Source organism: Triturus cristatus, chromosome 2_2, assembly GCF_964204655.1.
Source record: "Triturus cristatus chromosome 2_2, aTriCri1.1, whole genome shotgun sequence".
NCBI classification, from domain to species: Eukaryota; Metazoa; Chordata; class Amphibia; order Caudata; family Salamandridae; genus Triturus; species Triturus cristatus.
In genome coordinates, this window is record NC_140582.1 from 970,992,720 (window position 1) to 971,017,735 (window position 25,016).

The 25,016-nt window shown below is 44.2% G+C and overlaps 2 protein-coding genes across 3 annotated transcripts in view; one reads left to right on the forward strand and one right to left on the reverse strand.

Moving 5' to 3' along the window:
* Positions 1–4,776, reverse strand: part of CPEB2 (cytoplasmic polyadenylation element binding protein 2) — a 226,879-nt gene extending 222,103 nt beyond the window's left edge. Inside the window, exons 1-2 of one of the 2 annotated variants that reach the window (XM_085642400.1) lie at positions 3,543–4,776; positions 268–546 (exon numbers count right to left, since the gene is read on the reverse strand). In XM_085642400.1, the coding sequence (XP_085498526.1) occupies positions 268–546; positions 3,543–4,397 (1,134 nt within the window). In that variant the 5' untranslated portion in view covers positions 4,398–4,776. Of the gene's footprint in view, positions 1–258; positions 547–3,542 lie in introns of both variants that reach the window. The other variant, XM_085642399.1, reaches the window with a different exon arrangement.
* Positions 1–24,311, forward strand: part of LOC146863019 (uncharacterized) — a 471,045-nt gene extending 446,734 nt beyond the window's left edge. The window contains exon 4 of the mRNA XM_085642401.1: positions 24,185–24,311. Coding sequence (XP_085498527.1) covers positions 24,185–24,288 — 104 coding nt within the window. The 3' untranslated portion in view covers positions 24,289–24,311. The remainder of the gene's footprint in view (positions 1–24,184) is intronic.
* Positions 24,312–25,016: the final 705 nt, after the last annotated feature.

Genomic DNA, 25,016 nt, shown 5'->3' on the forward strand with positions numbered 1-25,016 from the left:
GGCACAGATCAGGCCTTTTCTTTTTATTCTTCAGGACAGTACTTTGAGAGGAAAAAAAATATTTTGTACAGTGCCAAATGATGGATAACATTTCTTAGTCCATAGTGGTCTTCTTAGTCTGCCCACCCAAACAAAATAAAGGTCAAATCAATTTACAATACACATGAAGTAAAAATTCAGTTCAGACTGCACAGCTAAACATAAATAAGCATATTTCGTAGAGAAAAAAAAGTAAGAAATACGCCTTTGGCTACATACCATTCTTACCTGTAAGGGTAAGAGAGAGTTGCTATTGTTGTCTGTTCTGAAGACATTATCTTCAATCCATGATTTTGGGGTTAGCGATGGAGCAGATCGGTTAAATTTAGGCGGTGCAATGACATTGCCAGAAAAGGGTTTCTTGAGAGGGGAGATTTGGTTCATAGTTCCTGGAATTCCAATATTCCCAGTTCTACGATCCCGGCCATGCATTCCTCCCCAGGACATGCTTCCTGTGCTCCAACCACTGCCCTGGTGATTGCTCCAAGGTGACTGTTTCAAAAGTGGCTAAAAAAAAATAATAAATAAAATTAAATCTTGCTAAAATTTTGTAACAAAATTCTTATAAAACTAAACATATGACATATGATTTTGATATCCAAATAGGTTTCTGAAAATGTTAATGAACGGATGGCTGTTGTAGTTGTAAAATGAAATGGCCATCCTTTATCTAATACACACACACTTGCAAGAACCATGGTCCTTGAGTACCCCTTAAAACAAATCAATAAGCTCCCTTGGTGAACTTGAAAAAAAAAAAAAAAAATTTTACTTCTACTACGTAAATGCCCACAACGTTAAGGTATGGACGTAAACCTGAAAATTACAGTTTTTAAATAGCTCACCAAAGGTTTACTAGGACATTTTTTTTTGTTTTTTTTTTTAAATGCACCAGAGAGGATTTCAGACTTTATATACAGCAATTTAGGTCGTGGTGCCCTTACTACCAATTTTATAGCAACTGAAGACTAAATATACAAGATAAACAAAACACTGATCTATATAATCATATTATTATAACTATGATGAATCAAAACACACTATGCCCTTTAGTTTAGTGTACTGTACTTCTAGAAAACACGAATCTGACACTATTACAGCGAACCATTCAATGCACAGACACTAAAAACCATAACTTCCACGTTAAAAGAAAAAATACAGAAAATGGTCATTTCAAACATTATTAAAAAACAATTAAATATGAATTCTGATATTGCGTACAAGGAGAAGAAATTGATCAAACAATTAAATAAAACATAAGTCACATGATTCTAGAAAGGTCCCATTGGAGCGTAAGTGGTGAAGAGGGCAGAGGAAAAATATAAACTCCAACTAGTCACTTTTTTAAGCCACTATTCAACCTGCCAATAATTATGGTTTAGGGGTCCGTTTCAGCTCGGTAGATGGGCAATGGTCACCCTCAACCGAAGCATCCTATAACGACATGCTAGCCCTAAATAAAACATTCCGTAAACCGTATTCGGTTAAATAAAATATAATTTGCAGTGTTACAATGTCTGGGTACGAAAGTAGTGTGTGCATGCACCAAACTTTTTGACAGCTAGCAATTTAAGAGACTGGTATTTGTATTTTACTGTAAAGGGAAATAGGCATTATAAACAACAGGCCTTGGCATCATCAACGGAGAAGCGCGTAGCTTCCACACAATGTATTCGTGACTAATTTGAGCTAAAAGACACCCAGCAATAATTATGTCACAATGTAGTATGGGTTCAGCCAGGAAATAAACATTACAAATGGACAGCGTGACAAGGGAGTGAAAATATTAGTAAATAGGACCGTGCTGAAACAAGGGCGCATTTCTGGAGGTAAGTGGAAGGACTCCATTATCCCGTTGTGGCTAGACAATTATGCCACCTATCAAACATACTCTCCACTACTACTTCACTTTTTGCATTAAAGAGTGACTAGATTTGGACTCATTTAACAAAACAGGAACATAACCTACGTGTGTCATTTCCCGTTCTATAATTAAGCGTGTCGCACATGTCAATTTAACATCAATGAGAATTACTGAAAGCAAAGACATGGCAAGCTTGCAAGGAAATGCAGTGAAGGCTATTTTGTGCTGTGACTGCAGAGAGGGTCGCGGGCATTTGCGAACACATAATTACATCCCATAACCCCTTATTGTTACGGGATGTTGTAAAAATGTCAGGGTTCTGAGAACACCGCAATGCAGTGTTTAAACGGTTTATAGCAACTGCGCCATTATCAAGTCGGGTTTTGAGGAAGGTTTTAAGCATCACAAGAGGCGAAGCACAAAGAACGAGGTTGTTTCAAGAAAGCGCAAGTCATTTAAGCCTAGCTTATTTGCTCATTATGCGTTAAAACTCAATTTGCCAACTGTAAACGTGGCGTTAAAGGGGACAACATTCTAAATTCACACAAATGACTAAGTACCACCAGTAGCTGAAAGACCGCATATGAAGATTGTAGAAGGTACAGGTAGTTAACAGCGACTGGCGAGTGCCATACCCCCAGACCTACTGATTAAGATAAAATGTTCGGGTCGGAACCAAATCGTCTATCACTTGGAAAGCGTGCTCCTTGGGACACAGCTGATTACACTGAGCAGTACATCACAGAAATAATTTAGAGGAGAAACAATAGGAGGGAGTATATGGTTGCCTAATGAGCACTAAACACGGCCAATGGGGGTGTGAAATGGAGGCAGCGCTGCTGAACTAGCAGATTGCATCCACTCACGGGGAGCTGTCAGATCAGGACCTGTCATGCACCACACGCCAGCGCAAAAACATATGCCCAGTGCCACGTAGGGCGCCGAGCTCGTAGGCCAGACCCCCGGCCCTCTCCCTCCCTGAGCAGTACGCTGGCAGCGAGGAGGCACACCCTGCCGGCTGCTGAGCTGTCAGTGCCGCGGTGACAGGTGCAGCTCGAGTGCACGGGCTCCGCCAACTGTCAGATTCTGGGGACGGGGCCACCCGAGTAACCGAAGGGGTGTCCCCTATACTTGGGGGGGGAAAGGCGGGGGTCTGTCGCTGTAGCTTCCCCCACCCCCCCCCACCCACACGTATTTGAACACGGAAGCGTCCTAGTTCTTGCCGGAATAAAGGTATTTTCACCATTCTGCCCCAATTCCACCTTTCTTCCTCAGTTCGAACAGCCCATCCACCAACCGTTTCTGATCCGCTGTCTCCCCGTGCCAGTGACAAGACGCCTCAGCCACTCTAGCCCACTCCAACTGAAGCTACTGCCCCTCAGTGTGTGCGTGTTTTGGGGTGCAGGCGTCCCCAGGCTATCCACAATCTAACAGATGCCATTCCCTAGCCTACAACAAACCCCCTAACTCAACCCTCAGCTAGTTCTGGGCCTCACAGACCCCTGTTGTAGTTGCCCTACGGAGCCTGATTACCCCTTCGCCTCCACCCACTAACGCAGCTCATCGTTCTAGTTGCCCTTTACATACTGGTGGCTGTATTAAACACATCTTCTGCCACCCGCTTCCCACAGTTACTCACCTGCTGCTGGTTGTAGTTGTTCCGCTGCTGCTGCAGAAAGGCGGCCGCAGCCTGGTGCTGTTGCTGCTGCAGCTGTGGACTAGCCGGGGAGCGCCGGTTCTGCGGCGGTGGAACACTCATCTGCGGTCCAGAGAAGGGTCCCCCGAAGCCGGCCGGTGCCTGCAGGGCGCTGTGCGGGAAGCTCTGGAAGAAGGCTGCGGGGCTCAGTCCGGCTGAGGAGGAGGGCGGCGGGTAGTAGGCGTCCTGCGACTCCTGCAGTAGTGGACCTCCGCCGCTCCCGGGGTGTGGCATCGGTGGTGGAGAGGAGGTCTGCACAGACCATGGAGTTCCGAAGCCTGGCAGCGGAGGAGGCGAAGAGCCTGCGGAGGATCCTGCGGCAGGCGCCGGACTGTGCGGCTCCGGCAAGCCGCCGAAGGGGGACTCCATGCCGGGGATACGGGGAGGCGAAGGCGCAGCATGGGCTGGGGGGTCGCCCCCCTCGTCTGTGGACAGCAGCAGATCGGTGGCGCCGCCGCTCTTAGGGGAGGCGGCGGGCAGGTACTGAAGCTCTGTCCCGGATTTGCCTAGCTCCTGGGGTTCGGTCTGCGGGGGCGAGGGGTGTGCGCGGATCCGCGGCGGCCGATAGTCCCCGGTCTTGCTAGGTTTCTCGTGGCTCAGCAGCGGCTCGTCCTGCATGGGCGTCCCCCCGTTCTGGTGGTGCTGCGCTGCGGCCGCCGCAGCCAGGAAGAGCGAGGAGACGCCGCCGCCGCCAGGGAAGAGGGCAGATCCCGAGGCGGAGAGCGGATACGCCGATCTGAAGCCGCCGCTGCCAGGCAGGTTAGCCGTCTGCAGGAGGCCGAAACCGTAGTCCCCCATGGAGGAGGGAACGGGCCGCCGCGGTGCAGGGGATCACCTGCGGACGCACATATATGTCAGGGAGCCGGGAGCGGTGTCACACACCGCGGTGTGTGAGGGGGGACTTAGAGGAGGACAGTCTGCCTGCTCATGAGGCAATAAACACTGTGCGTGGGGCGGCCGGGCGCGGTATATAGGGTTTCTATATAGCAGTGTACACTGGCTCCAGTCATTGGGCTTTCCGAGACCTTCTTTCTGTCTAGGTCTACTTCTCTGCTTCCTCCTTCACTTCAATGGCCAACCCCTCCGCCCAGGCAGGGGGTTAAAAACCCCGGAACCTGCGTCAAGGCGCGTCACAATCCACACCATCCCTGTCCGCCCGCTCCTCATCCATAGTAATGAGCCATTGCTTCAACCCCCGGAGTGTTTTCTAAGTGCGTGGCTGTCCCCGCCCCTGGTTGCTGCAGGGTGCCATCTTGGACAGGCAGAGGGCGGGGACGTCCGCACCCATCTCCATGACACAGTTTCCTGTATCTGTCCACTGCTCGTTTGACAGATATGCGCAGACCTTTAACAGAGCAGGGCGTATGCCCAAATAAAGAGGGAATTAATAATACAAACAAAAATCCAAAAGCATCCAGTCAAATTGCACTCCACTAGCTGTCTCCAGCTCCAGGCACGTCATGGAACAAACGTTAGTGGCGTAATGTCACGTTTAACCTTACATTTGCCCCGCTGCCCAAAGCCTTTTCAAAGACCATATTCATTTTCACTCATAACACTGCGTTTTTATGGTTGCATTTTATGAAGTACCAGCTTTTCGATTAGAATTAAACCCGTTGAGAAAAAAAGTGGAAAGCATTGCTTAAATGACGTCGCTCATACAAATGTTTGGAAAACGCATTTGAAACAGTAAGCGCGGTACTTAGAGACTCAAAAACATATTAAGATGTCAAATTGTGTCCTTCAATGGACAGCTGGTTGTCACTTGTACAAATAAAAGACACACTCGGGCTTTCCGGGTTCTAGTTTAAGCACGTTAATCGCTTACAAAGAAGATGATACCTGCTTGAAAGGTAATGATGGTAGGTCTCCTTAAGTTATATTGTCATTTTCTTATTTGCTGCACACACTATTCATCAAATCCATACACTGCACCTCTGGCTGGCAAAATGAAACAAGGCGAAGGGCACTGAAAGCGAATTTTGGCTCGCTGCGACACTCAGCTGTTAGCTGTCGCAGCCATCTTTAAATTATACATGTCCATATTGTATTGCTGATAGTAGTATTTGTATATCGCGATCCTAGCCACAAAGACAACTGTACAGTGCTGACATGCTGTCAAGAATGATAGAAGTAGCAGGTTATTGGATTGTAATTGCAATGCGATGTAGTGTTCTTTAAAGAGGTTTGTCTTCAATGCTTTCCCAATTTGGAGCAGCGTTGAAACTGTCCTCGGTAATGTTATTTAGAAGGGGTTGAAAAGAACTCTCAACAATTATTAATACTCAAGAGATTTACAATATTTTATTAGAATTAAATGTTTTATAACGTAATGGTTTACAGACCAGTAGAATATGAAGAGATTCATTTTACCCTGTGAATTAAACAAGACAAACAACATTTTGTTACGCTTATTGGGTAAACTACTATGATCAATCTTGAAACAGATGTCCTTCGAACAACTTCAGCTCCAATGATTCGATTTCAACAGTGAGAGCTAGAAGCCTATCAAAATGGACGTCCCATTTGCCATCGTGAGAGCTGACGAGGCACGATTGCAACACTTTTGTCCTTTATTAGTTTCAGTCCTGTAACATTTACTTTGTGGGATGCGGGGAAAGTGGGCGTGGTTTCCACGTTCTCATGTGCCCTCAAGGCTTTTGTAGCACTGTGCCACTGACGTGTACGAATGACATCGAGCTGCTGAACAGAAGGTGAAAGGGTTGAGTCGGAGACACGTGCGGAGGATGGGCACGCGTCAACAATCACCGAGGCCCGTGGGAAAATAGAATGGTTTTACTGATGACAGCGCGAGCGAATGAACCAACCCTCTGCGTAACAGACATGGGGCAAAGAAAGGGGAGGGGGCAGGGGTAATTTGCTTTTTTTCATTTAAAAAATATGTTTATTTAGACCGTGGTCTAGAAACAGTCAACATAGTTACTTACATACATAACTACATCCTAAAACATCCACCCATAAAAATAATTAAAACGCTCCATCATTATACATGCAATTTACCACAAATCAATAGATAAAAGCTCTCACCACCCCCAGACTGTTGCATTTTAGTTGGGATCTCTTGTAGGGACTCCCCTATCGCGATTTAAAAATCTGTCTATTGCAGTTCATGTTTATCAGTAGCATGGCTTGATCCGGATTAATTTTATTGCTGCCAAAAACTGGCTTTAAAATGTTCTGTGTATCTAAAAACCACAAAAAGTCTATTAAAACATGTAGCCCACTACATTTTACTTTCGGTCCATATGTACATTAGCTCTGCTCAAATCTCATAACTGCTTTAATCTTCGAATCTACATAACAAGGATTTAGCCCAACTCTGAATCTCAACACGGCATTCCTTAGCTTGGGGCTTGGCAGGGCCTCGATAGAAGGGAGCACATCATCATTACTCCAGCCCTTAACCAACAAGCATTGGCATAGCCAATAGGTCTTGCCTTTGGGACCTTTTTTTTTAAATAAATTTTTTATTGAAGTTCTTGTATCATAATTTCAATGTGACAATAACATAAATTGGCAGCCAAAAAATAAAAGTACATAAGAAAAATTATTCACAGAATACAAGAGTCCAACATTACTCAAAGTAAGAACTCCAAATTTTATCAAACTTCTTCGTCCCACCAATTCGCTGTGCATATCGCAATTCACTCTTTCTGACATTCCTCATTTTTTGAAGCCAGACATTAAACAAGGGAATTTGAATTGACTTCCAGTTCTGGAGCACCAGAGACCTTGCCACTGCCATTGCAATAAATAATAGTTTAACCATCTGTTCTGTCAGACCGGAATCAGAATCATATCCATACAGTACTAATTTAACGTTGTAAGTAATTTGGATCCCACAATACTTCTGCAAATATTCGAAAATCTCATTCCAAAAAGGCACAATTTTAAAACAGTGATCTGTAATATGAGACCAGTTAGCAGGAGAATATTGCTGACATCTAAAACAGGTGTGTAGGAAGGTGGATATCTGACTATAGTTACCCCCAAATTTTTGCCTAGTGTCTAGCTGGTTTTTCGACTTAGTTGGCCTGAGATCCTGCTATTCAGGATCTCAGCCTGGCTGTTCTCTCTTTAAAATGGACTCCATGTACCCTAGGTACATACCCAATTGGTTGGATCACCCTGTCAGCCCCTGTACCAGTGTACACTAGGTACCCAGGGCATTGGTGTACCCAAGGCCTGCCAAGGGCTGCAGCATGTATTATGCCACCCCAGGCTTGGCCTAACAATCTGACACAACTGGCTGATCACTCAGCTGGGGTAAGTTGGTGTAATCACCTCTTACTTAGGTGTAGTATACCTATACCTAACCTTAAATGGGACACCTGGTAACCTATAAGTCACTCCTATGGCAGGCCTTAACAATCCTGAAGGCAGAGTGCTTGGTTCCATGTGAGATGGTGCTCTGGCATGAGCTGAGCCTGTCTGCAGTGGTCGGAACAACTTCCTTCTACTGTTTCCAGATATCGTCATACCATATACTCTTAAGTGCATTATGAACCTCGCGGTTAAATGCTATCTTTGGTTTGGCTTTATCAAAACATGTCGAGTAAGGTGTCATACGAATTGGAATACTAACCCCTCGCCAATTCTGGCGACGGGGTTAGCATTCCACCCTTCTAGAGGGACACGACATGTACAGTACCTGAAACCCGGGTAAAATCAGACATAGCCTCAGCTCCACAAAATGGATGCTGCCACCACAGACACAAGTCTGCCCTCCTGCTGCTGGGAGTCCTTCCAGCTTGGGAGGTGTGGACAAAGGGTTTCCTGCCAGGGGAGGTGCGTGCACCACCCCAGACAGGATTTTGTGTATTGGTCAGGTAGGGCTTGAAAGAAACCAGACATGCCTGTGGCTCACAAGGAGCCTCGGTGCATATGCCAGTTCAAACCGGTCCTGGGGCACACCAGTCCCGGGCCTGGGGCGAGCTGGACAAAGGATTGGGGGTGTAACCACCCCCCTTCCTGGTCCCACCCATAGGGAGGGACCTAGCAGGTAGTCCGGCCCCTAGAATCCGCTTAAAGGTAGGAGCTGTGTCCTAAGACTTCAGACATCCTGGAATCAACTTAAAACTAAGAAGAAGACGGGAACTTCGACGCTCTGCTGCACAGAGGACTGAAGCCAATCTCCCCTGTGGTCAGGGAGTGACCACCTTGCTAACGCAAGCACCATCCAGCGAATCAACGTCTGCTTTGCCGCCGCCTCCCGCCGGAGCCCGAGCCCAGAGACTGACAAGACCTGGACCTCCAGACCTCTCACCGCCCGATCCACAGTCCCTGCAAAGAGGAGACCCGTGGAGGCACCGAGACACGTGGAGCCAGCCATCTTGAAACGACCACGACAAGCTGACCAGTGCAACAACCGAGGCTCCCTCCAAGTTGTGCTTTGGGTCCTGAGAAGCCCAACCCTCGAGCAGCATCTGCACCAAAGGTGAGCCCTCCAGCATCTCCACGATCTGCGTGGGGCCCTTCTGCATTTTGCCACTCGACGCGCCTAACCGGTTGCTGGCCCGCTGGCTAGTGGCCATCTTGGCGACGAAATCTACGACAAACACCGCTGGTCTGGTTGCTCCAGACTGGCCCTTGCTCCCCTCCAAAGGAGCAGTTCCTCTGACCTTGCTGGTCAGAACCATCAGCTTAAACTCCTTGCCCACAACAATTGCTTTTGCCAAGGCTTGTTTGCTTCGATCAAGTCGCCGACACCGCCGACAGCGAGAGCCTGCGTGGGACAGCTCGTGACTCGACTCCTGGACGTCGTCGACCTTCAGGGACCACGTGGCTGCAGAGTCAAGCTACACCTTCCTCCCTGTTTGCACCCGACATCGCCTGGTACCCACCTGGTGCCACGCTGGTCACTGGCTAGTGACTGTGAACACTGTCCCCTCTGCTTACAGGTCTTCAACATCTCCGATCCACTCTTGGATCCACTGCATCTCTTCCCGACCGACCGCCTGCAGCACTTTTGTCTACAGGCCCCACGGAACCGATAGAAGAAACCCGACGCACTTCGAGGCCTATGCACCCGCTTCCTGTGGGTGAGGTAAAGCTGGCACTCCGGTGCCCAAGTGTAGTATTACATCTCTAGTGCCTGTGTTCCAAATCTTAAGTTCCTAGGTCATCCGGAAGATTCCTTTTGCAGTAACTTTGTACTTTTTACGCACCCATTGAAACCTATGGGAGCACGCGTGTGACTATTTGCTCTGCACACGCCACCCGTGGACCTCCTGGTCACTAACTGACGTTAGCTCCTTGTAGGCCCAGCGATTCTAGAGGCCCTAGGCCTTTTCCCTTTTCTGTTCGTGGTACTTATACCACTATTTTAGTATATGGTTCGAGTGGCCACCAGGGCCTATCCATATAAAGTGCAACTTCTGTGTATTCAGTGATAATCTTGTTTGACGATTTGTGCTCCTGTGCTCATAAAGAGACTAGGGGTTACTTTGAGAAATAAATACATATATATTTTGAATATATATCTGTGTGGTGTCCTTTCATTGGTATAAAAGGGGGTTACTATTGGTAAAACAGCTTGCTTAACACGCATCACGAGTTTAGCCTCAAAGACTGCTTAGCCTACGCTACCACTAGGGCAGCTAGTCCAAAAAGGTTGACTTACAACCACACCATAAGGGTTGCTTGGCATGGTACAAGGTGGTCACTAGAACTAGTGAACAGCATATACCAGGCCAACTTCTCACAAGGTGGCACTAGTATTAATGTACATTTTCGCAATGGTAGCAGGAGTACGATACAGGAGCCATTTACTAAAGAATAACATTCTTCTCCAATTAGATCCTCGAAGAACACTAAAATTCAACTTATTTAAGATTTTCCAAGTATTTATAGTAGGTACGTGATTCTCCTGTTCTTGCCATTTTTTAATTGCTTTCTGACTCAGATCTACTTCATTATATTGGGCTAAGCAACGTTTCCATGCCCCTGGCTTCCTCATCCGAGGAATCAAGAACAAATAGTCCCATAACTGACTAGAGGAATGAATAAGTCTTGGCTCCACTTGTTCCAGCGTCTTAAAGATCGAAGCATAAGAACCTAATAGCAAGAAATTTCCCGAAATTAATAGCTGCATCTCTCCTGGTAACAACCATACCCCCTCCCTTAAAAAATCTGCAAGAGTGTAAAACCCAGATCGTTCCCATTGTAGTATAGTATCAACTCCAATTTCCATCCCCCCAAAAATTAAAGCATTCCTTAAGGGAGTTCTAATATTAAACTGAGGGAGAGAATATCTTTTCAGAAAAACGTCGCGACGCTTAAAAAACCAGAGCATCATCTTGTATCGACTGAGTTTCGGTGATTTAGGAATATGCAGCGGAAATGGGGTCTGAGCTTCATGACAAATTTGGTAAAAAAAAAAGTTAATAAAGACGTTTGGACTCTGCATTCCAGATTTAAACCGCTCTAAATATTGTGCAAAATATGCGCTATAAAAATCTCTAATATTAGGTACGTATAAACCGCCCAATTCAGTTTCTGCGTAAAGAGTCCCCATTGCTATCCTGGGACTTTTTTTGTCCCATATAAACCCTGAAAATAACGATTCTACCTTTGAGAAAAAGCCACTGGGCAAAAAACAAGGAATAGCAGAAAATAAAAAATTAAAAAGCGGGAGAATAGACATTTTTATAAGTGCCACCCGCCCCAGAATGGAGAATGGCAATGAATCCCATTTAATAAACAAAGATTGAACCTTGCGTAAAAGAGGATCAAAGTTCAGCATAGCTAAATCGGAAACACAAGTAGAAAACATAACTCCCAGATACCTTTTCGGTCTTGAATTGATACAGCCCAATAAATCAACATGTAAATCCACCTCCCCCCCACCGCAGACTAAAATTTCCATTTTTTCAAATTAATTCTATAACCTCCCAAAGCTTCGAATTCTTCAAAAAGCTGCAAAACAGCAGTTTGAGATTGAATATCCGTCTTAATCAACAACATAATATCATCGGCATACAATTTAATTTTTGCCATAGAAGAGATCGGAGGAGGAATATTCCCAGACTGACGAATTGCTGTAGCTAACGGTTCGATGAAAAAAGCAAAAAGAATAGGGGACAAGGGGCAACCCTGCCTGGTGCCCCGTTGGACCGCTACTGTACCCACCATAACAGAATTAATAACTATATTGGCTTTAGCACCCGTGTACAAATTCTGAATTAAACTAATAATTTGTGAAGGAATTCCAAAGTGCTTTAAAATAAGAAATAAAGTTGTCCAAACTACCAAATCAAAGGCTTTCTCCGCATCTATTAATAGGATCAAAGCAGAGATTTTTTTTGTCTGAAAATAGTCTAGAGCCTCAGTAAGAAAATGTGTATTGGTAGCTAATTGCCGTCCGGCCACAAAGCCATTTTGATCCAAATGAATAAGATCCTTTGAAATAAAATTAAAACGTATTGATAATAATTTCGTAAGGATCTTATAATCAGTATTCAATAACGTAATAGGCCTATATGAATTAGGGTCTTTAGGATCTTTACCTTTTTTCGGAAAACTGACAACTGTACCCACCCCAAAAGAGTCTGGAACTTGCCCGCCCACTAACATATAATTAACTAATTGTAATAGTAAATCAGAAAAAGCACAAAAAAAACCTTAAAAAATTCAGCTGGGAGGCCATCCGGACCACAGGCCTTGCCAATTGGTAAATTCTTAACTACTATTTCTAATTCTGACTTAGAGAATAAATGCATCATTAGTTATGCAGCACAATATCCTTGGTGCCACAACATGAACTGTTGCATGGTTAAACACTTATAAGGTCCCAAAGGCGAGACCTATTGGCTATGACAAAGCTTGTGATGGAGCTGTGGAAATATGGATTTTTCTTATCAGTTATGTCCCCTATCTTGGACCCCAACGGTTTCATGTATGAATCACAAGTACATGTATGTTCCCTCCAGTTCCAGTTATGAAGACGCAAACACATGTGCGTCCACCGTCAACATGTCCTCTGTCAGATCCGCCATGAATAGGCCGGATATTCCATTCCTAAATATGAAAGGCCACCGGCTTTATATGGTTCACTTATGCCATTTTACAGTCCAGGCAAGTAGGCCCTGATTCTGTCATCGAACTCTTCTTGCCTTCTGCCTCTGAAAGCTCCAGTTTGAGCCTGCATCTGTGACCATGAACTTTGTCTCATTCTCTGCGCGGCTCACGAAGCCTGACATCAGCCTATTCTCTGCCAAAAACTGTATTTCACCTTCGAAATTATCTGCTCCGTTCCCTGCCCAATGCATTCCTGTCTAGCAGTTTAAGTAAACATTCTTCCAGCTACCGAGCAAAGGCTCGGCTTCTCTGTCTTTATGCAAGTAATTCATAGCCCTATTGCTATGGAAGATTTCCGCCCTCGCATCTAGTGTAGACACTTAGACGCTTGTACGCGCACTAACAGTCAGTATAGAATAAGATTCTACTCGAAGAGACCTCTCTTTTGGATAACATAGTTCTTTAAACATGGGATGTTAGATATGATTTGGGATTAGGTTGACTTGACCCTCCAGACTTCTGTCGCCACATGTAGAGCTAAATGTCAAGTCCCCTTCACCCCCTAGTTGCACGTCAATTACACGTCATGCTGCTGCGCGCGCATTTCTGCCAAGTATTTCTGCTGACATTGCGAAATTCTTTCATAGAACCACCCTATTATGACATCACATCTAATGACGTTCCTTCATCACTCCCAGTTACGCCTATTTTTGCTACGCACGAATATATTATCCATACTATCAATTGTTACGCCTCTTGTATTTGCTTCACTGTAATGCCTATTGTATAAAAGTGATTGATTGTCAATAACGTATGTACTTCACTTCCTGAACCTTCGTGGTGATGGAACTTGGAGCAACCGATTATAATCGACCATTGGAATAAAGCCCATTCCGAACCTCTAATACCACGGATTCTGCCTCTTATTTACTGAGCTATTTTATTAAGTTTCTGTATCAAATTAAGTCCCGGTAATTAAATTATTTACCACATGAATGGCGCCCGAATAGGGACACTTTCTCATCTCACGCGCCGGCGGTGAGTTGCAGGCCCGGTCTCCTGCCACAGCTGGACGGACAACAACGCGTACCAGCAGGATTTCCTGTATCTCCCTCCGGTCAAGCGGGGGCGACTGAGGCTGCGATCAACACCCAGACGAGGCGGTGAGAAGTGCGAAGTATCCCGACCAGAGCCTAGCTGAGAGAGCAAGATCCGAGGTATACAGAGGCCCACCAGTTTCCGAAGTCCCGAGTCGAGTCCAGTTTCCGAAGTGTTCGAGTCGAGTCCAGTCCGGTTCAAGTTCAGTTCAGTTTCCGAGGCCTTCCGTTTCCGAGCTACCCGGTGAGTACCATTACTGGGGAGGCGTTCTGACGTGCACATAGGTTGTGCCGGTCAAGACGGGTTTGGGTACACAAATCCGGTCTGCACTGTTTCAGCAGTGTATCTGTACTGTTTAGCAGTATATCTAGTATATCAGTATATAAATTCAGAATAATTCAGTTAATGTCGAGTATTATGTTTAGTGATTAAGTTTTCCTTAGATCGTCATCATTATTGTTGCTCAGTTAAATGTTAAATGTTAAATGTTTTAAGTACGTTCTGCATATTGTGGTGTGAATGACTGTTCATTATCGTGTTTACTGTATTAAGTTTGTTCAAAAACAAGTATCAGATCAGTTCTCAATATGCCGCTCTTTTCGAAATTAAGACAGATCACAACAAGAAAAGGGGTACTCGAAGAAGCCGTTCCTATTCCTCCTAGGGACACTCCAGGGTACTTCATGTATCATAAACATGGCTTAGACGCTATATTATTTCTTGATTTATGGGTAGACTACACCAAGGAATTACCAGAAAGTCAGAGGTGGCCCGCAGCTGGGACCTGGGATGCAGAGTGCATCATGAAAGTAGAGGAAGAGTTATGGAAAAGGAAAGTCAGACAGTCACAGAAAGACGCCGTTGAGTTATGGCGTAAAGAATCTCATAGACGTACAGAAAAGGCACTCCGACAGGAAGAGAAAAATAGAGAGAATTCAAATAAAGTCCGAGAAAATCTATTAATTGAAGAAGGTACACGAGTGAAATCAGAACAAGTAGACAGACAAAGAAATGCCCTTATGAATGGTATGTATCCCCTTCTGGCCGAAGGATTACCTAAGGCTACTCCGGAGATACCAAAAGACTTGCCAACCCCATTGTTTCCAATAAAAGCACATCCTAAGGGGCATCCTAGAACCGCAGAAGACGTTTTTCTTTCCTCATATTTAGATGACGCAGCTCCCGAGTATGCTAATTCCGCCCCACATAGACCGCCTGCCAGGGAGGTTCAACGCCAAGATCCAGTATCTGTATCTCTACAGCAACAAATCCTGACACAAGTTCCGGCAAGCACATCTGTTTCTACATCTGTTCCTACAGCTACTTCTATAGCTGTGCCCACACCTATAGTTGCTGTGTCGCGTTCAACGAATCCTTTCACGCCCGATACCCCAGATGGGGCTACGGGAGGTGCTACCAACATTTTTTCCACGCCACCCAGAATAAATAAACTTACCTTTCAAGAGTCAGCACATTCACGTACCCCCAAACTCATAAATGCCCGTACGCTTAAGGAACTTCTTGTAGATTGTAGATATGACCCTGTGCCCGGCAAAGAAGACGAAATGATCATGGCATCATTACGTATCAGACGAGCCGCGGTGTATTTAGGGAAGTTACCAGGAATGACTGCGCATCTAGATAATATATACCATTTTGTTCAAACAGGGCGAGATTCAGAATGTATTAACAGAGCTATGGAATACCAGAAAGTGGAGATACAGGGGGAACTGTTACGTTTCCTCATAAATTGTGTGATCAGAAATCAAGACCGACCGGGGGTAGACCCGGAAGCAATGCAAATTCTTACCAGATGGAGCCAGAATATATCAGAAGGGAGACATGATAAGCAAAATTGTATAATAGCCATGTGCCGAAAGATCCGTAAAGAAATAGAACGTTTACATGAAGAAAGATTAGCGGTAGACCAGTTCGAACAAGGCGAGGAGGAAGGATCAGGACTGCCCACAGGACAGTCAGACACCATAGCCTATGTAGGTAGAGGAAGATCTTGTAATAGTACTAGATGTCTTATTGACCCGATACGTCCGATATGTCTAGATAATAACAGGAATATCCAAACACCTATAATTAATATAAGGTCTAACGAGCATTCGTTCCAAGCCGCTGACAAATTACTCCGAGAACGAAGGGGTTATCATTTTCTCGATTCTATGGATGAACAAGAATTAGCCAGGTCAGCCGTCCATTGGGTTGCCAGCCCCGGAAAGTATGGTGATGATACAGTAGCACGCACATTTTTGAATCTCACCCCAGATGAACAACGTTTAGCTGGGATTTATATGATTCAACAACTCCTTATACTATATCAGAGTCAGCATTCGGATCCTGGTCCCTTGCCTGATATATTGACTGAATTACTCATGAATAGATGGAGAGGTTCAGGTACCAAATTAATTAAGGAAATACTAGAATCAAGAAAACAGTACATTCTTTTTGTATGCCCAGAACATGTCTCATTGCCCATCAAGGAAAGAACCACGTATTACATGGACAGACAGAATCCCTTACGAGAAGTACACCCAATAAAGGGCGAGGACAATGAGTTTAAACGTGTATTTGTATATACGCCCATATCAAAAATAGAATTATTAGAAATGAAGAAAGTGGTACCCAGTCATGACAAAGACCCAGCGGGTTTTCACCGAGAAATTAAAGACATGTTACTCATGGGAGAGTATACCTATCCCGACATTATGACAATATTAAAAGTATTAATGCCTGCAGGCATTTATGAAAAACTCAGGGAAAAAGAGTGGGAGGTAGGAGACCAAAGGATAGAATGGTCAGCATTAGAAGCAGAAGAAAAGGCCCGAACTGCAGGAGCAGGACTTGGGGATAAAACTAAAGCACTACCAGGTTTACTAGTACAGGTACTGCCACGTTTATTAACTACGAAAAAGGAAGATTGGGGTACAATTTCAGCCTGTAAACAGAAGCAAGATGAAGACACTAGTGATTTCTATGCTCGATTTGAAAAATGTTTTGGTATAAATAGTGGCATAAAAGCAAGTAGCGAATCATACCCACACCTGTTTGTGACAAAATTAGTAGAAAATGCCTTGCCGCAAGTGAAGAACAGAGTATTAAAATTCGAGAGTACCTGGCAAGGTAACACTCCATCACAAATGTTACAAATGTTACAGTACCATCACAATAGAATTAGAGAGGAACAAGAACATGAACAAAGACGCATGAAAGACACGAAAATGAAAATGCTAGTCTCCCAGACAGTTCCAGCTGAAGGACATAAAAAGGGTACGACACATTCCGGTGATTCAACAGGACCTGTAAAAGGGACATGCAACTATTGTAAAAAGCCAGGTCATTACGTACACGATTGTCCAGTTTTGAAACATAATATCGCCATAGGTAATACAAAAGAAAGACCACGGCCACCTAGACAGGATCAGAATGAACAAGGAGCCCCGCAGCATGCACAGTCCATGCCAGCTCCACCACAGTCTATACAGTTTGTGCCAGCTGCACCAGCGCTGCCTGTTGCTGCCACACAAACCACGACACGACAACTGTACCAGACCGCACAGTATGACTATCCTGATTATCAGCGATACGCATGAACCAGCCTAGAGAGGGAAGTAGACTTACCCCTTATCGAGGTCCCTGTAGACCAAGAAGGACCTTATGTACATAGTGAATTATTAGGCCAAGACAGAAAATTTTTACTCGATACAGGGGCAAGTCGAACAACTATAAAACGTAGTGAAGTTCCAGGGGCACCCCTCTCAGGCTCACAGAATATTTCCCTTGGTTTTTCAGGAAAACCTATTGTTAATGAAGTGTCACAGCCTCTTCCACTTACGATAGGACCTTTGACCCGAACTACAGATTTATTGCTTACTAAATCATGTCCAGAAAACTTGTTAGGAATAAAAACACTGAAAGCACTAGGAGCTATAATATGTTGTTCTCCGGAAGGAGTAAGATTGTTTTTACGTGATTTTAAAGGTCACTATGTGTCTAGAGACATGGATCCCCGACTGCAGACTTTACCTATACATCTATGGGCACAAGGCCCTACTGACGTTGGTTGCATGAATATTACACCATACCGAGTCACACTAAAGGCAGGAGTGGTACTACCACGAATGCGACAATACAAGTTACCACCAGATGCTGTAGTGGCTTTGCTGCAAATCATTGACGAGCTCATTGCCCAAGGAGTGGTTGTGGAAACAGACTCCAATGTATGTAATTCACCGATAATTCCGATTCTTAAACGAACAGATCCGAAGGCCCCGCCAGTATATCGATTGGTTATTGATCTGCGCGAATTAAACAAATGCATTGTGCCACAATTCCCTGTGGTCCCAGATATCTCGTCATTACTGACAGCTATTGATTCCGAAGCAACATTCTTTACTGTAATTGATCTCAAGAATGCCTTTTTCAGCGTCCCAATAGATCCGGAAAGCCAATATTTGTTCGGATTTAGTTTAAATGGACGTAGCTTTAAATTCTCCCGCGCACCTCAAGGATTTACGGAAAGCCCCAGCATCTATAGCCAAGCACTGAAACGAGAACTCGACAGTATCCACATGCCAGTTAACACTGCCTTGCTTCAATATGTCGATGATCTGCTGATCACCGCTAGAAGCGAACCCGAATGTGAGAAAGCATCACTGACAGTTTTACAATTTCTAGCCGAAAAGGGGCACAAGGTGTCCCCTTCTAAGCTGCAATTCTGTGTCCAGCGAGTTGTTTATCTTGGACACTCGCTGTCCAAGGAGGGAAGGCAGCTTACACCCGACCGCATTCAGTTAATAGCTAACATGCCAATACCAAAGACACAAAAGGAGGTGCGGGCTTTCATAGGCCTCACTTCATATTGTAGGCAGTGGATCCCTCAGTATGCATTTCTAGCAAAACCACTCATTCAGTTGACAACACAGGAGGCAGCCACATCGACTGTTCTCCCTTGGACTCAGGAACATACACAAGCTTTTGAAAGCTTAAAGAAAGCTTTATGTCAAGCACCTGTCTTAGCAACGCCATGTTACAGTAAACAGTTTACACTTTTTGTTACAGAACGTGAAGGTACTGCCTTGTCAGTACTCACACAGGAACAAGCAGGATCACACAAACCATGTGCTTATTTTTCTAGTACATTAGATCCCGTAGCTCAGGCTTTGCCTGCGTGCCTGAAATCAGTGGCAGCAACAGCTTTAGCAATCAGACAAAGCGATGCCATAGTGTTAGGACATCCATTGACAGTTCAAGTACCACATGCAGTAGAGGTTCTTGTGAATAGAACGCAAACACAACACTTGACTATAGCGCGACTTACAGGGTACGAGTTAACATTGTTTCAACCACATATAGAAATCAGACGTTGTAACACATTGAATCCTGCCACACTTTTGCCAGTAATCGGAACAGACCCACTAGCCCATGACTGTATTGAAGTTATTACAATAACGACGAAACCCAGACAAGACTTCACCGATGTCCCATTGTCAGACCCAGACCTGACGTTGTATGTAGATGGTTCATGTATGAGAACAAGTACAGGAGAGTTAGTGGCCGCTTACGCAGTCACAACAGACACTGAAGTCATTGAAACAAATTGCATAAATACCTTGTCAGCTCAAGCCGCAGAGCTCATCGCTCTGACACAAGCCTGTATTCAAGCCACAAATAAAAAAGTCAACATATACACTGATTCACGTTATGCATTCGGAGTTGTACATGACTTCGGCGTGCTGTGGCGAGAGAGAGGTTATTTAACTTCCCACGGTGCCCACATTCAGCACGGACCCCTCATTCATGCCTTATTAGATGCAATACATCTACCCACTGCAATATCAATCATGAAATGTAAAGCTCATACGAAAGTTACTGATATCATTTCTCAAGGCAATGATCTAGCCGACAGAACAGCTAAACAGACTGCTCAAACTCAAACATCCGACATGACAAAGACAATAGTCCCGACGCCAACACATTGTATGACGGTTAAAGATCCTACTCTTGACGTAATTGACATACAGACACATGCTACACCAGACGAAATAAAGAAATGGACTGAATCAGGAGGGATTCAAACGGATCAAGGATGGATGATGAAGGAAAAATCTGTGTGGTTCCTTCCTGATTCAATGGTCCAGGTTATAATTAACACTGTACATAGTCCCGCACATCTAGGAGAAAAAGCTATGCTAGATAGCATTCAACACATTTGGTTCAATAAACATTTACGAGCAGCAGCCAAACAAAAAGTTCGTACCTGTATGATCTGTTGCCAGTTCAACCCAGGAAAAAGCGTTCCCGTAGAACAGGGTGGATTTCAGCCTCCTGATCACCCTTTTGAAGTCCTCCAGATGGATTATATCCAGATGGAACGATGTAGAGGATTCAAATATGTTCTCGTAGTTGTTTGTGCTCTTTCCCGTTGGACGGAGGCGTACCCGGTTTCAGATTACACTGCCCCGACTACTGCCAAACAGTTGGTTCGAGAATTCTTCCCACGGTACGGTTTACCACGTGTTGTCTATTCAGATAACGGCCAGCCGTTCTCATCCGAATTAATGAAACACGTTTCACTTTTGTTAGGCTATCAGTGGAAATTCCACTGTGTCCGACACCCCGAGGCAGCAGGTCTCGTAGAAAGACATAATCAGACCCTGAAAATTAGATTGTCCAAAATATGCAGAGAGAAAGGTGTCGACTGGGTAGTAGCATTACCAGTTGCACTCTTTTACACGAGAATGGTAGCACACTCTCGAACAGGGCTATCCCCGTATGAGGTGATCTTCGGCAGACCACCAAATATGTGGGGGACGCCTATACCACGCAAAATAACTGATATTGACTGTAATATGCTGACAGATTACTTGGCTTCCTTGATGTCTGCACTACAATCTTGTCGTTCACAGGTAGCTGCAGCTTTTCCTGACAACACTGAGGTGAAGCCCCATGACGTAATTCCAGGCGACCTGGTCCTAGTGAGGAACTTTGATCGAAAGACTCAGCTGGATCCTAGGTGGAAGTCGCCGCAGCTGGTTTTGCTCACCACAAGGACAGCCGTGAAGATCGAGGGCAGAAAAGGCTGGATACATTCAAGTCATATCAAGAAATTTCATGGACTACAATCAGATGTGAATACCACACCTCGTGTGTCTTCACCCATTGACTCAAAACTTCCTTTTGTTGAAAAGAGTAATTCCGAACATTATAAACTAAAGCTCAGGTCCAATCAGTCAAGCAATTTGATTGTTTAAGTCCTCTCCGAGGTGAAGCGGTTGAATTGTCTCTGGCATGTATCCCTTGGACCTGAATAGAGAAAGCACCCGAAAAATGTTGAAACGACAGGCGTACTGTAAATCACTGCGTAGCCATTGCACAGTGACGTTATTAATTTTGTTTTTCTTAAGTCTTTTAATAATTACTGCAAGTATATTGTTGCACATATATTATCCTATTTCTAGACATGTTTATAATATTACTGCTGAACATTCTTTTAGTGAATTACCTCCGCTTGAGTTGTCTTATAGATTTGCGCTGCGCAATAACACGTTTATCAGTATGTTACATCATTCCCATCAGGTTAGCAATGCTACAAATTGTTGGATATGTGGCCGACTCCCTCCCTATCAGAATTATAAAGGAATTCTACCTCTCTTTCCATACCCGTTCACACACAATGGCTCCTGTGGAGCATGGTTTAGTTTAATTAATTCTCTAGATTCGAATTCTGCAGTTTATCAAGATAACTGGGTATGGGGAAATTTGAACTTAGTTTTGCTTAAAGTCTGCTATCCTAACAAGGAGGGACTTCCCCAGAGAACAGGAACTGATCTAGAAAATGAAGTGTATGGATTAGGTAATTTTACGCTTAATCTTATGATCCTAAATGTCGAATCCGAAGCTACTCCAATTTTGCCCGCTATGTCAATATTTCCAGTAAAGGGTGAACTATGTGTAAGAAAAAATGGTTCCATACATATGGGCCATAGTAGATGCACCACTGTAGTAGAATTTAGTGATCAAGGCAAGTCTACATTTAGAGCTTCCCGCCATTCCTATTTCATATGTGGTCAGACGGCATATGTACGTTTGCCTCTAGATTGGGATGGTACTTGCTACATTGGATTCCTTTTGCCACCTGTTTTCCTAGCTCCTCCTGATTATCACAGAAATACTCATTTAGTATATAATAGAGTAAGGAGAGATCTCCCAATAGTCGATTACACTGAAACAGCATGGGAAAAATACACAGATTTCAATAAAGGTCTCTTTCCCTATATAGGTACCGTTACTAATAGTAAGCTGATACGTAGATTAACTAGAACCCTAGTAGTGAACGAAACTATTTCCGCCTTAGGCAATTTAACAGAAGAGCAGTCTGCTATGCGGATTGTTGTGCTTCAAAATCGTCTTGTCCTTGACGTCATCCTGGCCGATAGGGGCGGAGCTTGTAGGGTCATCGGATCAAGCTGTTGCATTTTCATACCAGAAAATTCGCCATCTGTATATAAAGCCATAACTCGCCTTCATAAGATTGTAAGCCAGATACACCAGAACCCAGGCACCTGGACTTGGTCCGGTTGGTTTTGGAGTGTATTATCTACCTTTGGATGGAAGGTCCTATCTTTCCTAGGTATTGGCCTTCTCATACTATTCAGTTGCTGTCTATGTCTACAATGTGGACCAGCGATCTGTGGTCTGTGTGCCACATCGTGTATTCCACCACCAGGATTTCATTCATCACGGAAGAAGAAAGAAGAACAAATGATGCTATATGAACAGATCAATGGATTGATGAAGATTGATATCTCTTAACGGGCAAGTAGGGGACAAGGAGGGAATGTGGAAATATGGATTTTTCTGATCAGTTATGTCCCCTATCTTGGACCCCAACGGTTTCATGTATGAATCACAAGTACATGTATGTTCCCTCCAGTTCCAGTTATGAAGACGCAAACACATGTGCGTCCACCGTCAACATGTCCTCTGTCAGATCCGCCATGAATAGGCCGGATATTCCATTCCTAAATATGAAAGGCCACCGGCTTTATATGGTTCACTTATGCCATTTTACAGTCCAGGCAAGTAGGCCCTGATTCTGTCATCGAACTCTTCTTGCCTTCTGCCTCTGAAAGCTCCAGTTTGAGCCTGCATCTGTGACCATGAACTTTGTCTCATTCTCTGCGCGGCTCACGAAGCCTGACATCAGCCTATTCTCTGCCAAAAACTGTATTTCACCTTCGAAATTATCTGCTCCGTTCCCTGCCCAATGCATTCCTGTCTAGCAGTTTAAGTAAACATTCTTCCAGCTACCGAGCAAAGGCTCGGCTTCTCTGTCTTTATGCAAGTAATTCATAGCCCTATTGCTATGGAAGATTTCCGCCCTCGCATCTAGTGTAGACACTTAGACGCTTGTACACGCACTAACAGTCAGTATAGTCAGTAAAGAATAAGATTCTACTCGAAGAGACCTCTCTTTTGGATAACATAGTTCTTTAAACATGGGATGTTAGATATGATTTGGGATTAGGTTGACTTGACCCTCCAGACTTCTGTCGCCACATGTAGAGCTAAATGTCAAGTCCCCTTCACCCCCTAGTTGCACGTCAATTACACGTCATGCTGCTGCGCGCGCATTTCTGCCAAGTATTTCTGCTGACATTGCGAAATTCTTTCATAGAACCACCCTATTATGACATCACATCTAATGACGTTCCTTCATCACTCCCAGTTACGCCTATTTTTGCTACGCACGAATATATTATCCATACTATCAATTGTTACGCCTCTTGTATTTGCTTCACTGTAATGCCTATTGTATAAAAGTGATTGATTGTCAATAACGTATGTACTTCACTTCCTGAACCTTCGTGGTGATGGAACTTGGAGCAACCGATTATAATCGACCATTGGAATAAAGCCCATTCCGAACCTCTAATACCACGGATTCTGCCTCTTATTTACTGAGCTATTTTATTAAGTTTCTGTATCAAATTAAGTCCCGGTAATTAAATTATTTACCACAGAGCAGGTAAAGCAACATTTTGTATACCTTCTCTATTTTGCATGAAAATACTAATTACGTAATCAATTTATATTATAATTTGAATTAACTGGGTGCTGTGTTATACTAACCAACAATTTGCATTTTTGGTAAACACAAATTACACGCGGGACTCATTGCTATTTGCATGGCAGAATAACTTAATGACTAAAATGGTATGCATATTAATAATAGGAGATGTGCTAATAGAAAATTGCATGATTTATGTTGCTTTTGTGACTTTTGCGTTCCTTCAAGGACCGAAGGGTCAGTAGTATTGCTTTAAATGTCGCTGTAAGCTAGGAAAATACTAATACATAAACGGATTAGTGAGGGTTTAACATTAGAATCTTAATTTCCACATATTAATTATTCTTTTGTGTTTGTTTTGCTTAAGTTGGCATTCGGGCCTACCAAGCCAGGACATTCAAAATGGAGTTCAGAAGTGGCCACCGTCTCGTGAGCGCGATGTCTACTGCGCAGACTCGGCTGGCTCCGTAGATCTCCAGGCATCCTCAATTCAGAGCACAGTGTTCCTGGTCAAGGATAGGAACGTGGAGGACTGCCAAACTTTTGTCGGTGAAAATCAACGCAGGAAACAATGATCTTCCACAACCAGGAAACAACAATGTTGCATGATTTTGACATAAATCGAGGAAGTGACCCAGCACTTCTCTGAGAACCAAAATCTCTGGGAAAGTCGGATGATGTTAACATTTTCTTCAAATGGACCAATCAAAGCTCGTTATTGCCAAATAAATGTTTCATGTTACTCAGAATTTTATTATAAAAAGGGTAGTAGAATAGGGAGGAGTCTCCACGCACCCCCTTTCACCCCACAAGCGATAACGGATGAGCTACATGCTTGCGCGATTTTGGTCCTTTGGAGATCTTTGGGACTGTGTCGTGCTGAGCAAAGAACCTGGAAAGGTAATAGGTGTCCCCTAAGCTTGTAAGAAGAGTAAAGTAGAGGGAAGTGCTACTTTATCAACAAATGGAATAATTCTGTGGAAGGGCAGAGGTAAGCGCTGCTCTCGAGAAATACAGAATTCTTGTGCGAATGGGCTACATTTTCCGTATGAATGTGCGTAAGTGAAATAGCATTCGGCTGTATTGTGAAACTCTGGCCTTAATTCTCAGGAGCAGTGTAGTCTCCACATGTGTTTTATCTCCAGAGAAACAGTTAGCTAATGCTTGTTAGAAGGGTAAGGTAGAGGGAAGTGCTACTT